General features: G+C 39.0%; 1 protein-coding gene across 1 annotated transcript in view; it reads right to left on the minus strand.

The window, feature by feature from the left end:
* The window catches only part of LOC146001154 (glycerophosphocholine phosphodiesterase GPCPD1), a 65831-nt gene extending 58446 nt beyond the window's left edge, over nucleotides 1–7385 (minus strand). Inside the window, exon 1 of the mRNA XM_083138445.1 lies at nucleotides 7298–7385. Coding sequence (XP_082994571.1) covers nucleotides 7298–7330 — 33 coding nt within the window. The 5' untranslated portion in view covers nucleotides 7331–7385. The remainder of the gene's footprint in view (nucleotides 1–7297) is intronic.
* Nucleotides 7386–10931: the final 3546 nt, after the last annotated feature.

Here is a 10931-nt window from a genome sequence, read left to right on the forward strand (position 1 = left end):
ACATAAAAATCCATCGCTTAAGAACACACAGGGTGTAAGAGAAAAATTAATGAAAATAGTCATGAACAATTTGCACGGTAATACTCATGGATCCCACTGTACCAGGAGGATAAACGTGCCAATAATAATAATAACAATGGCATCAGTATTATTATTATCATCATCATTATTATTATTGTTGGAATTTTTTCTGCTATTTTTCTACACGTTCAATTTCACATTAGCTAATAATGGAAAAGCACACAAACTGTATTTTTGAAAGACAAAATGACGAATATAATTCCTTTTGTACATATGACAGGTGTAACTTTCATGTAGAACATATGCTTTACACATATGCAACATGTTAACACAAAATTGTGCACGTATTCAATGATTCTTTAATACATATATATTATTTAAATACATTGCATAATCAATTCATCCACCTCTTAACAAACCAACAGCAAAAATGATATACATTGTCTCTGACATGTGTGTGCTCCTTTTCCTCAAAACGATTGTTCATACATTTAAAAAATACTCTCTAGTAATTTACAATGCATTATAGAAAAGAATTAAATTGTGAACGTAGCGAGCAAGAACATTTTCAGATCCAATTTTTGCAAACATAAAACAATATTGATTTAATAGGGCGCAAAAAATTTCATGGGAAGCCATGGCATTCTCTCTTTTACAACTTTTTTCATTTAGATCGTTCGGTACACACGTCCGACTCCTGCCGCCCCCTAGCTATGGCTCTGAACTTGATGAGACTGTAAGAAAGGCAGACAATGCGAGCCAAGCGAGAAAGAAAATTTTACAAAATGTATTTTTATTTGCATAAAATTTGAAATCGAGGGGGGCAATTGCTCCTCTGTGGCCCCTGCAGGTGCTCTTGGCCGTCTGGAAGAAAAATTCAAGAAATATATGAAAACTAATTCCATCTTGAGTATCATTTTGGATTTTGTCCTGCTACTAGTCCAAGTTTGGAAAGTCAATGACCCCTGCCCCCTGTGGTTGCGCCATTGGCTGCAAATAATTTCACGGGGCGCCATGGCATTCTCTTTTTTACAACCTTTTTTTTTTCATTTACATCGTTCGGCGCCCTAACTACGGCTCGGAATTGATTAAAGTAAGGAAATGGGTAATGCGAGCGAAGCGAAGCAAGAAAATGTTATAAAATGTATTTTTACTTGCATAAAATTTGAAATCGAGGGATTCGATATTCCCTCTGTGCCCCCTGAAGGTGCCCTTGGCCATCAATGTTTACCCCCCTAGAATTGATTTCCTTCCTAGGTTGGAGGCGGCAATGATTGCGTCACTGGCTATGCTACTGCTGTGAGCATATTCTTCTGGTTGAAGCAAGCATTCACTTTCTAGAATGAAGGATGTGTAATGAGTGCACACCCCTACAGCCATGGGCGTAGGCAGGGGGTCGAACCGGTCGGTTGAGCCCCATGGAAATTTCAATCTACTTTTTTTTTAAAATCTTTACGTGCAATATCATAAGATTTGCGGGAAAACCAGGGAGACCCCCTGGGATGCAGACTCCTCCCGCGGAGAGGAAAGTTCATCTCGCGTTGCAAGGGTAAGCTATTCGGAGTGTTGTTGTCTTAGTGCACATTTGTATCTCTGATTTGTGCTAGTTTATTACAACTTATTGGCAGTGTGCGTTACACTATGGACAAGCGTAAAAAGAAACAAGTTACGCTTGACACCTTTGTTTTAAAAAAATCGGGGTCTTCGAAATCTCTGAACTTGATTTGATGTACGAAGTTTAAAAACAAATTTCACAAAACTCAATTCTGTGAATATACATCTTGTCAATTATACCATATGCCCTGTGCTTTGTGGTGCACTCTGACCAGGGGTGCCTATCCCCCTCAAGGTCTACGACGCACTCCCCCTCCAAAAGGTAGACATTTCCCCGTCCCCCTTTATGCTGAATTATTCATTCAAATTATTTTTGTCGGACAAAATTTTCGGAACAATATAATAATAATAATAATTTAAAATACCCATAATGAAATAATTTTAAAAAGAACCCCCCTTGACAAACTTCTGCATATGCCACTGGTCTGTTCCAATATTTTGTGAGGGGGATGCCCTCGACATCTACGATTCGACCCCTTTGCGAAAATTTCTGGCGACGCCCATGCCTACAGGGCCCATAGCTGGTCAGGGACCGGGGGGGGGGGGCACTGCCATCAGACCCTTTCACATTACGTAAACTATTTTGCATAATTTGTTTGCAGTGAAGAGTGAATATGTAGACAGCTCACAACTTTAAGGATAAATCCACAGAATATGAACAGTATCTTTTACATTCGCTCATTTTGTTTACGAGCAGAAGTAGCTGCACTTAGAATATTCTCTAGACTTCAGAAAAATCTTTCATAGGAGAGCTTCTTTATCTGTGCCTTCACTGTCCCTGTTGTGACCTCCCGTTTAGACAGAAACAGAAACCAGTCACTTTGATGTCATCATGCAAATACCCTCTTCATCTGAGTCAAAGGTCAACAGCTGCCAAGTTTTGGGAAGGTAGGGGAGTTTCATTGCTTCGGCCGGGGGTGGAATGTTCTGTAGGCACTTGATTGAATATTGTGCATTTTTTGTGTGTGATATAAATATCTATATAATCTAAAGTAGTATGGAGTGCGTAAGGGATGATTTCAGTATCAGTCAATTAACACTTCAAGAGATGTTTTAAAAGATGTAGAAAAATGTAGTATTTGTGTAGTATATGATATTTATAAATTTTATATAACTTAATGAGGACCTCTTCCCCCAACACACATAATTTACCTTTATTTAAAACTTAATTTTTGAAAAATGCACTTGGTTTGCAACTCGTGAGCCCCCTTGGAGATCAATTCTAGCTACGGGCCTGCACCCCTACAAGTAATTCTGCCGGCGCCCATGCTTATGGGTTCCATGAAGTGTAATATCCTTCAAGGTGGGTCTCGGGCTGAAAAAGGTTGAGAACCACGTGATAGATCATTTGAGTCTTTAATAAAATCAGGCATAATAATATATCCGAAAACCTCACAGTTAAAGGGACGATCGCGCCTATCTCGATATTCTCGCAGGCACGTAGCTAGAATTGATCTCCGGGCGTTGTCGGAAGGGGGGGCTTTGTAGACCAAGTATATTTTCGAAAGTTTAACATTATTAAATGAAGATAATACTACTCATACTACTACTACACACTCATACTACTTTTGATTATACATATTCATATCACACAAGAAGAAATACACAATATTCAATCATTGTGCCTACAGTACATTCCACCCCTGCCCGAAGCAATAAAACTACCCTTCGTTCCCAAAAGTTGGGAGCTGTTGCCTGTTGATCTTTGACGCAGATGTAGAAGGGGCAGCGAAGGTACAGATAAAGAAGTTCCCTTAAAAATAACTTTCTAAAATCTAGATAATCTTCTACCTAGACTTCGGCTCATAAACAAGAACAATGAATGTAATAGCTGCTGTCTGTATTTTCACTTTTCACTGAAAGCAAATTATACAAAAAATAGTTTTACCTAATGACCTAATGTGAAGGGGGCTGACCCCAGTGTCGGCTCGTGGCTTTTTTGGGGTGTAGGATGAAGTTATGGTAAAGCGAGGAAGGTTTGAAAAATTGTGTACGATGGCTCAACAAACGAAATTGGTTCAGCATAGAACTTGAAACGGTTTTAGAAAATTCTTTGTTTACCCCCAACCTTCTACCGATTTCCTGCCATAAAATTTCCTCACGAACAAAATCTGCCAGGATAAAGAAGAGATAAAGGATGGATCGTGGCATGGTTGTAAAAAGCTTGTCGCTGTGTACGCATACTCCCTTTTATTTGAAACATTTCCGCTGGTGAAGTAAAAATTAGATTTGGACCTAATTTTAGTTTTATTTCCTGAAAACATATTCCTTTGAATTAGATTTCCCGCTCCCAGAGACTCGCGTTTGAAGATTATTCTATATTTTACCATTATGCCAAAAGCAGGGTGCTAGGTGCCAACAAACATCAAACTGTAGCCTACTAGGTTTAGAGCCATTTTGTTGGGGTTGGCATCACTGATTGAGGAAACCCTCGATGCTTCCTCCCTGGATGCTTTTAAACCGCAACCTTCCCCCTGCCCCTTTTCCACTCTTCCCAAATCTGTTTGTAGCGATAACAGCGATACCAGTTCCTCAGGCGGGGCAGCTGGAACGAGCGACAGCAGTCAACTCTTCACAGTAGCTAACCTAGTCAATTGTAGTGTCTCTCAAAAGTTTTAGGACAACGACATTTTAAACTAGACAACCCAATTTACACAAAGCGTTGGTGGGTTCCGTGTAGAGTTAGGCTCAATTTCAGGGTTGCCACATGCACAATAGACATTTATGAAATACGCGAAATAAATAAAAACAAGTATTATTGTATAAAATTATAAAAATATCACTATTATATCGCAAATTACAAAATTCTTTCTGAAAGATTGATTGATTGATTTAGTTTATTTTACTTCGAGGTTTGTGCCTCTTGGCTAATTTACGAAGATGGGTATGAGTGATAAATGATGGAATTGATGAATGGACATTCACAAACAACCAAGCCCGAGCGGGATTCAAACCTGGGACCCTTGGATCTTTCTGAAAGAAAAAGAAAATAGATTTTCTAGTATTTCATCGTTGATGAGTCTACAGAAAGAAAAAGAGGTGAAAGAAAACGAAAGGCGACAAAGGAGAGGAGAAAGAGAAAACGAAAGGAGAAGAGGAAAAGTATAAGAGAAGAAAGAGAGGATAGACGAGGAGAGGAGAAGTGGAAAAGTAGAAGAGAAGAAAGAGAGGATAGACGAGGAGAGGAGAAGTAGTGAGAAGAGATGAGGAAAATGGACTAAAGAAGAGAAGAGAGGAGGAAAACGAGAGGAAAGGAGGGGAGGGGAGGAGACGAGAAGAGGGAAGTGGGGAGTAGAGTAAAAGCGAGAAAAAGAGAAGAACGAAAAGAAGGGGAGAAAAGTGCAGTGGAGTCGGAAATCGAAGACAGGAGAGAATATAAGAGGAGTGGAGAAAAGTGGAATGGAGACAAGATGCGAGAAAAGTAGGGAAGGCGATATGAGATAAAAGCAGAGGAGAAGGAGAAGAAAGAAGAAGGAGGACGAGAAGATAAGAACAGAAGGGACTGGAGACGAGAGGAGAGAAGAGGTAGTTGCAGAAATTATCGTCTCGGTGTCAAGAATTGGTGCATTGATCAAATTATCGACATGAAACATTCAATAACATTTTGAAATATATTGGAGAATGTATTAGATCGGTGCGAAATGCCTTTTGGCTGAGTACAGAGCAAGAAAAAATTTTCCACACGAGATCTTTGATTTTTATATCACTAAAAACATGAATGTAATTTTAATATTTATAAGAATTATCCAATTCTTCTCCACTTCGTTGAAATGCAGATTTTGTAATTTAATATTTCCCCTCCCCCATCGTTAATTCCAAACTGAATCATTTCGTTTCACAGGGCGTGGACAATGAACATAGTGGGATATGTCTAAAACTTACGAAAATTTTCTGCCACCGGAGGGGTTTGAACCTACGACCATCAGCTTGTAAATGCTTAACGGTAACCACTACTCTCCAAGCTTTCACTCCTGAAAGCAGGTAGAAGGAGCTACCCAATGTGAAATGTAGATGCAACTCTCCTCCTACATGTAATGTGCAAAGAATACTTGTTTGTAGCAAAGAAAACGAAGGTACGCGTAGTACGAATCGGCGAAAACATTTAATGGAGAATTGCACATGATAAAAACTTTTCAGTCGATATTTGTGGAGCTATCTTTACATTGAACTCGAGTGGGAAAATGGGTAAAATTAGTATGTCCTGAATTGCCAAAAATATAAATAGTTATTTCATTAATATTGGTCATATTAGTGATGTAATCGTAGGTAAAATCAAAGATCTCGTGTAGAATTTTTTTTCTTGCTCTGTACTCAGCCAAAAGGCATTTCGCACCGATCTAATTCTCCAATATATTTCAAAATGTTATTGAATGTTTCATGTCGATAATTTGATCAATGCACCAATTCTTGACACCGAGACGATATTTTCTGCAACTACCTCTTCTCTCCTCTCGTCTCCAGTCCCTTCTGTTCTTCTCTTCTCCTTCTCCTCTGCTTTTATCTCATATCGCCTTCCCTACTTTTCTCGCATCTTGTCTCCATTCCACTTTTCTCCACTCCTCTTATATTCTCTCCTGTCTTCGATTTCCGACTCCACTGCACTCTTCTCCCCTTCTTTTCGTTCTTCTCTTTTTCTCGCTTTTACTCTACTCTCCACTCCCCTCTTCTCGTCTCCTCCTCTCTTCTCCAAACTCCTCTTCTCTCATCTCTTTTTCATCCTCGTATCTCCTCTTGCTCCATTTTCATCATCTCTCCACAAATCTTTTTCCTTTCTCCTTATTACTTTTCCTATCCACTTCTGTCCCGACCCTGAGGCCTAGTGGTTAGCACATCGCGCTGCGACGCCAAGGGTCCCGGGTTCGAATCCCGGTCGGGCTTGGTTGTTTGTGAATGTCCATTCATCAATTTCATCATTTCATCACTCATCCCCATCTTCGCAAATTAGCCAAGAGGCACAAAACGCGAAGTAAAATAAACTAAATCAATCAATCAATCAAACCACTTCTGTCCTCTATTTTCTTCCCTCCTTTACTTTTCCTCTTCCCCTTTCTCTGTTCTCCTTTCTTTTGTTCCCTTCCGTTTCCTCTCTCCTCTTTTCTTTGTGTAGACTCATCAGCAATGAAGGACTAGAAAATCCATTTTCCTTTTTTTCAGAAAGTATTTCTCATTTGCAACAAATGTAGTACCGATATTTTTTCATACTTTTATACAATAATACTTAGATTTATTTATTTCGCGTATTTCATAAATATCTATTGTGCATGTGGCAACCCTGAAACTGAGCCTAACTCTTCACGCAACCCACCAACGCCTTGTGTAAATTGGGTTGCCTAGTTTAAAATGTCGTTGTCCTAAAACTTTTGAGAGACACTGTACCTACACCGAGCTCATAATTTTATAACGGACATTATTATTAAACTTCTAAAATGTAGAGAACTGGAAGCAAGTATAAATGAACTGTAGGAAGTTCCTCACTTCCTACATGGAGGAATCGCCACTCCCTGGCTGACCTTCTCCTGGCCCCTGCCTGCGTTAGTGCCTCCCCGTGGATCCGTGCCTAGTCCAGGCTTCTGGAGGGGGGTACAACAACGAAAGATATTTAAAAGCAGGTCCGTGGTAAATGAAGAGTCAAGAACCGTTTATACAATTTATATTTCCTTACCTTAAGAACCATGTTCCAACATGAAACACACATTGCTACAAATATGCACTTGGTATCTTTCTTCGACGAATCCAACCCACTCACTTCGCAACAGATCACTGATTTGGCTTGAAATACTGCATCAAGTTAAATGTAAAACTTTATTCTTATCAACAACAAAGTGACCTTTGGAATAAGAAATATATAACGACATAAAAAAGAAAAAAGCGATAAACACTCGACACCCGGTTGCGAGAGATATTGATGACATTGCAATACGAGGCCACGTCAATGTTTTGTGATAACAATAAGCGATGTGCGGTACCTACCTTACCTTCCATATTCAAATGACAGAAGAGTAACTGATAAGAATAACACAAATGTGACTTTTATTTTCAGTAAGTTCAGTAATTACAAAGCTAGAATTCAAAGTTCCATCAAATACGGATCAATGTTCAAGGGTAAATGAAGTCTAGAAGCACTATCCAACAACACACAAAATAAAATTGTTTCGAACTCGTATTTAAAACACGCTGACACTGATAGATTCTTATGTTCGATTCCCGGTGAAAACTTAGTTTTAACCTCATGCTAGTCCTCTCCTGTTTGTGTAGGGAAAATACTGTAGTCTGTTACTATGTAACAATACTGTAGTTTCTGATTCTGATCATTGAACTGAGCAGCTGATAAACAATGTGCAATGTCGTAAATCTACCAATAACCTTTCAGTTGATTATTCCACTCTGATTATTCTCCACTTTCCTTCCTTCCTTGAAAAAAAATCCAGCTTCCACGTTTAAAATCACTCGTAGTTTATCACGTTAGGATCCTCCTTATCTGTCATTCGACGTTAGCTATTTTTCATAATCATTCTATTACGAGATTATAAAGTCAGACACGATTTAAACAAACAACCTATTTATAGAAACTAAACTATTTTTTCACAACTTAGCCAAGAATGAATTTAGACGGGCTCCAGGAGGTCAGGACCTTGAAAGAGTTGACAAGAACTAAAATTAATAAGCTTTTTTGTTTAATAAAATTAACATGGATGTTTCAGTACCTAATTAAATAATAAAAATACTTATATGTCACATTTGTTGCATAATATGAAGTTTAGTTCTTTCCGCTGAACATGCATGAAGATTGGGAGGAATCAATTTTGTATTGACAGTGTTCGAAAATTAAATAATAATAACAATGATAATAATAACAACAATCGGCCAAATCCTTCATTTCAATTAGAAAAAGCGAAAGATTATTCTTTTGAGAGTCAATAACAGGGAATAATTAGTTACTTAGTATTCGAGCAGAAAAATTAAAGGAGAAATGGGTTAGCTAAAAAATCAGTGTAAAATATCGGAACCAGGCGAGAACTTCTCCCATTTTACCTAAGGAATAAATACTTTCATGAGTTTTCAAAAATTAGATTTTCATTCGCGAGGTTCATGACTAAAATTTCTCCTGACATTCAAAAATGTTCTTAACGAAGTGTGTAAAAGTTAATAACAAAATAGTATTGTAGTATGTTTTATTTTATTACGGTATGAAATCTGGAAAAAATAAAGAAAACAGTTTTGCCTGATATTCACGAATATGTTGCATTTTCAAGGATCTAGATAATAATAGTGTCCGTGTTGATCCTTTATTATTATTAGCTATTTAATTATATCAACAACCATTACAAGTACGTATCTCCGAGGTAAGAATCTTAGTGGGCAGAGTATTCTCATAATAAATGTCACTCTCACTTTCCGTGTTTATGTGAAATATGGAAAAGAATGAACTTTCGCATCAAACTTTCTCACGATTCTTGACTGAAGAAGTGAAAACAGGTTCCACAAATGTGGACGCGTATGTTGTAATAACATAACCCCACAGCTCTACAGCACCTTGGCGGGCCTTGGCTTACCTACCGACTGCTGGTCTCCCTCCCACACTGTTCCGCCGTCACCTGTTATAGCGTGGAGGTCTCAGACCAGTGTTGGGGTGACGGGTGATCAGCCCGACGAACCCCCAGCCGTTGTTGTAGGTCTTCTCGACCGGGTTACGCTCACTCACTCGGAGCTTCCCAATTTCCTCACGATGATGGGCGTATGTTGTAATAGACACATCAAATCTTGAAACATGCCGCGTCCCTACGTTTCATTCACACGATATTAAAACTGTGGGAATGCAAGCTTAAATAACACTTGCCCGAAGCAGTTTTGCAGCGAGAAGTTGTTAAAACTTGGGAGTTTTAAATACAATGCGATGTAACATCGCAACAGTGCCAATTTTTCGTGTGGTTCACACGAGCTATAAAATTACACCCGCAAAAGATGGTCTCATGGGTAACTATACACAGCATTTGCTAATGGTAAATTTATCTTTTCTTTTCCTTGTTTGACAAAAAAGAAATATGTATTTAGGTGAAAATGTGTATACTGATTAGAAAAAAAAGGGGGTTTCCAATCTTATATTTCAAGCTCAAGTACATAAAAAAAGTAAGAAAAACAAGAGTACTTGGCACCACAGCCTTTGGAGGACCAAAAGAAGCCAAGCAGTTTTCATAGGTTGATGTGTGGTTCCGTTGTCACTGTTTGCTGGTTTTCCAGACTTGAGTCAACACCGATTCGAACCAAGAACCGTTCCAGTCAAAAGCAAGAACTCAAAACATTCGGCTAAGAGGTAGCTCTACTACTGAGCATTCCTTGACATTCGCTACGAGACTCGGCGGCAAGCGGCCCGGCGTCAGCGCTTGTCTTTCCCGGCGAACGGATCCGCGACAGTCGCACGCTGCAGACTATTTTTTTCGCTCTCCCTGTCTTCGTTCTCTTTCCCTTTCTGTTGACGTTGCAGACTCACGCCAGTATAATCCTCCCTCGAAATTGTGTTGTGTCGTGTCCGTGTGTTGAAGATTGTGGCTTAATATGGCACCACAAAAGTTTACATTACAACAAAGGATTTATCTTGTCGAGTGTTACTTCGGAAAGAGGAATTATGGAGAAGTGCGACGACGTTTTGCAACGAAATTTCCTGGTGTTCCCGTTCCACATAGGACCACTATCTTAAACCTCGTAAAAAAGTTTAGAGTAACAGGGTCAGTTCTGAATAAAAGTGGAAAGAAAAATGGGGAAATCTAAAAAATAAAGTATACAAAGACAATCCACACACCATCCGTGAGTTAAAAGAGAGTATTGTTCGAGAAATCGGGAGATTTACAGTAGATGAACTTGCACGTGTAAATGCCAATTTCCTTCGGAGATGCCAGGAATGTGTTGCAGCAGAGGGACATCATTTTCAACACCTTCTGTAGTCAAGATTAGTACACAATATGAAAACTGTAATTTTAATAGCCGACTCTAGCGACTGTCGCGGACCCCGTTGACAAGGAAAGACACGCGCTGATGCCGGGCCGCTTGCTGCCGAGTCTCGTAGCGAATGTCAGGGAATGCTCTGTAGTATGCATAATATTAAGATTTTTTTTAAAAAGAAAATACTATTTCTGCTGGGAGAAAACTATTAAGTATGAATTGGTATTCAGGGCTCGGAAACGCTAAGTCTGCAGATGAGAAATAACAGTGTACAAACACGAGAGGTGACTGACAACTTTATAACTCAACATAAGGAGCCTATTTGATTTTGTGAAATATTGGTATGGGGATGGTTCGTC

Source organism: Lepisma saccharinum, chromosome 1 (genome assembly GCF_977018435.1).
Source record: "Lepisma saccharinum chromosome 1, izLepSacc3.1, whole genome shotgun sequence".
Taxonomy (NCBI): Eukaryota; Metazoa; Arthropoda; class Insecta; order Zygentoma; family Lepismatidae; genus Lepisma; species Lepisma saccharinum.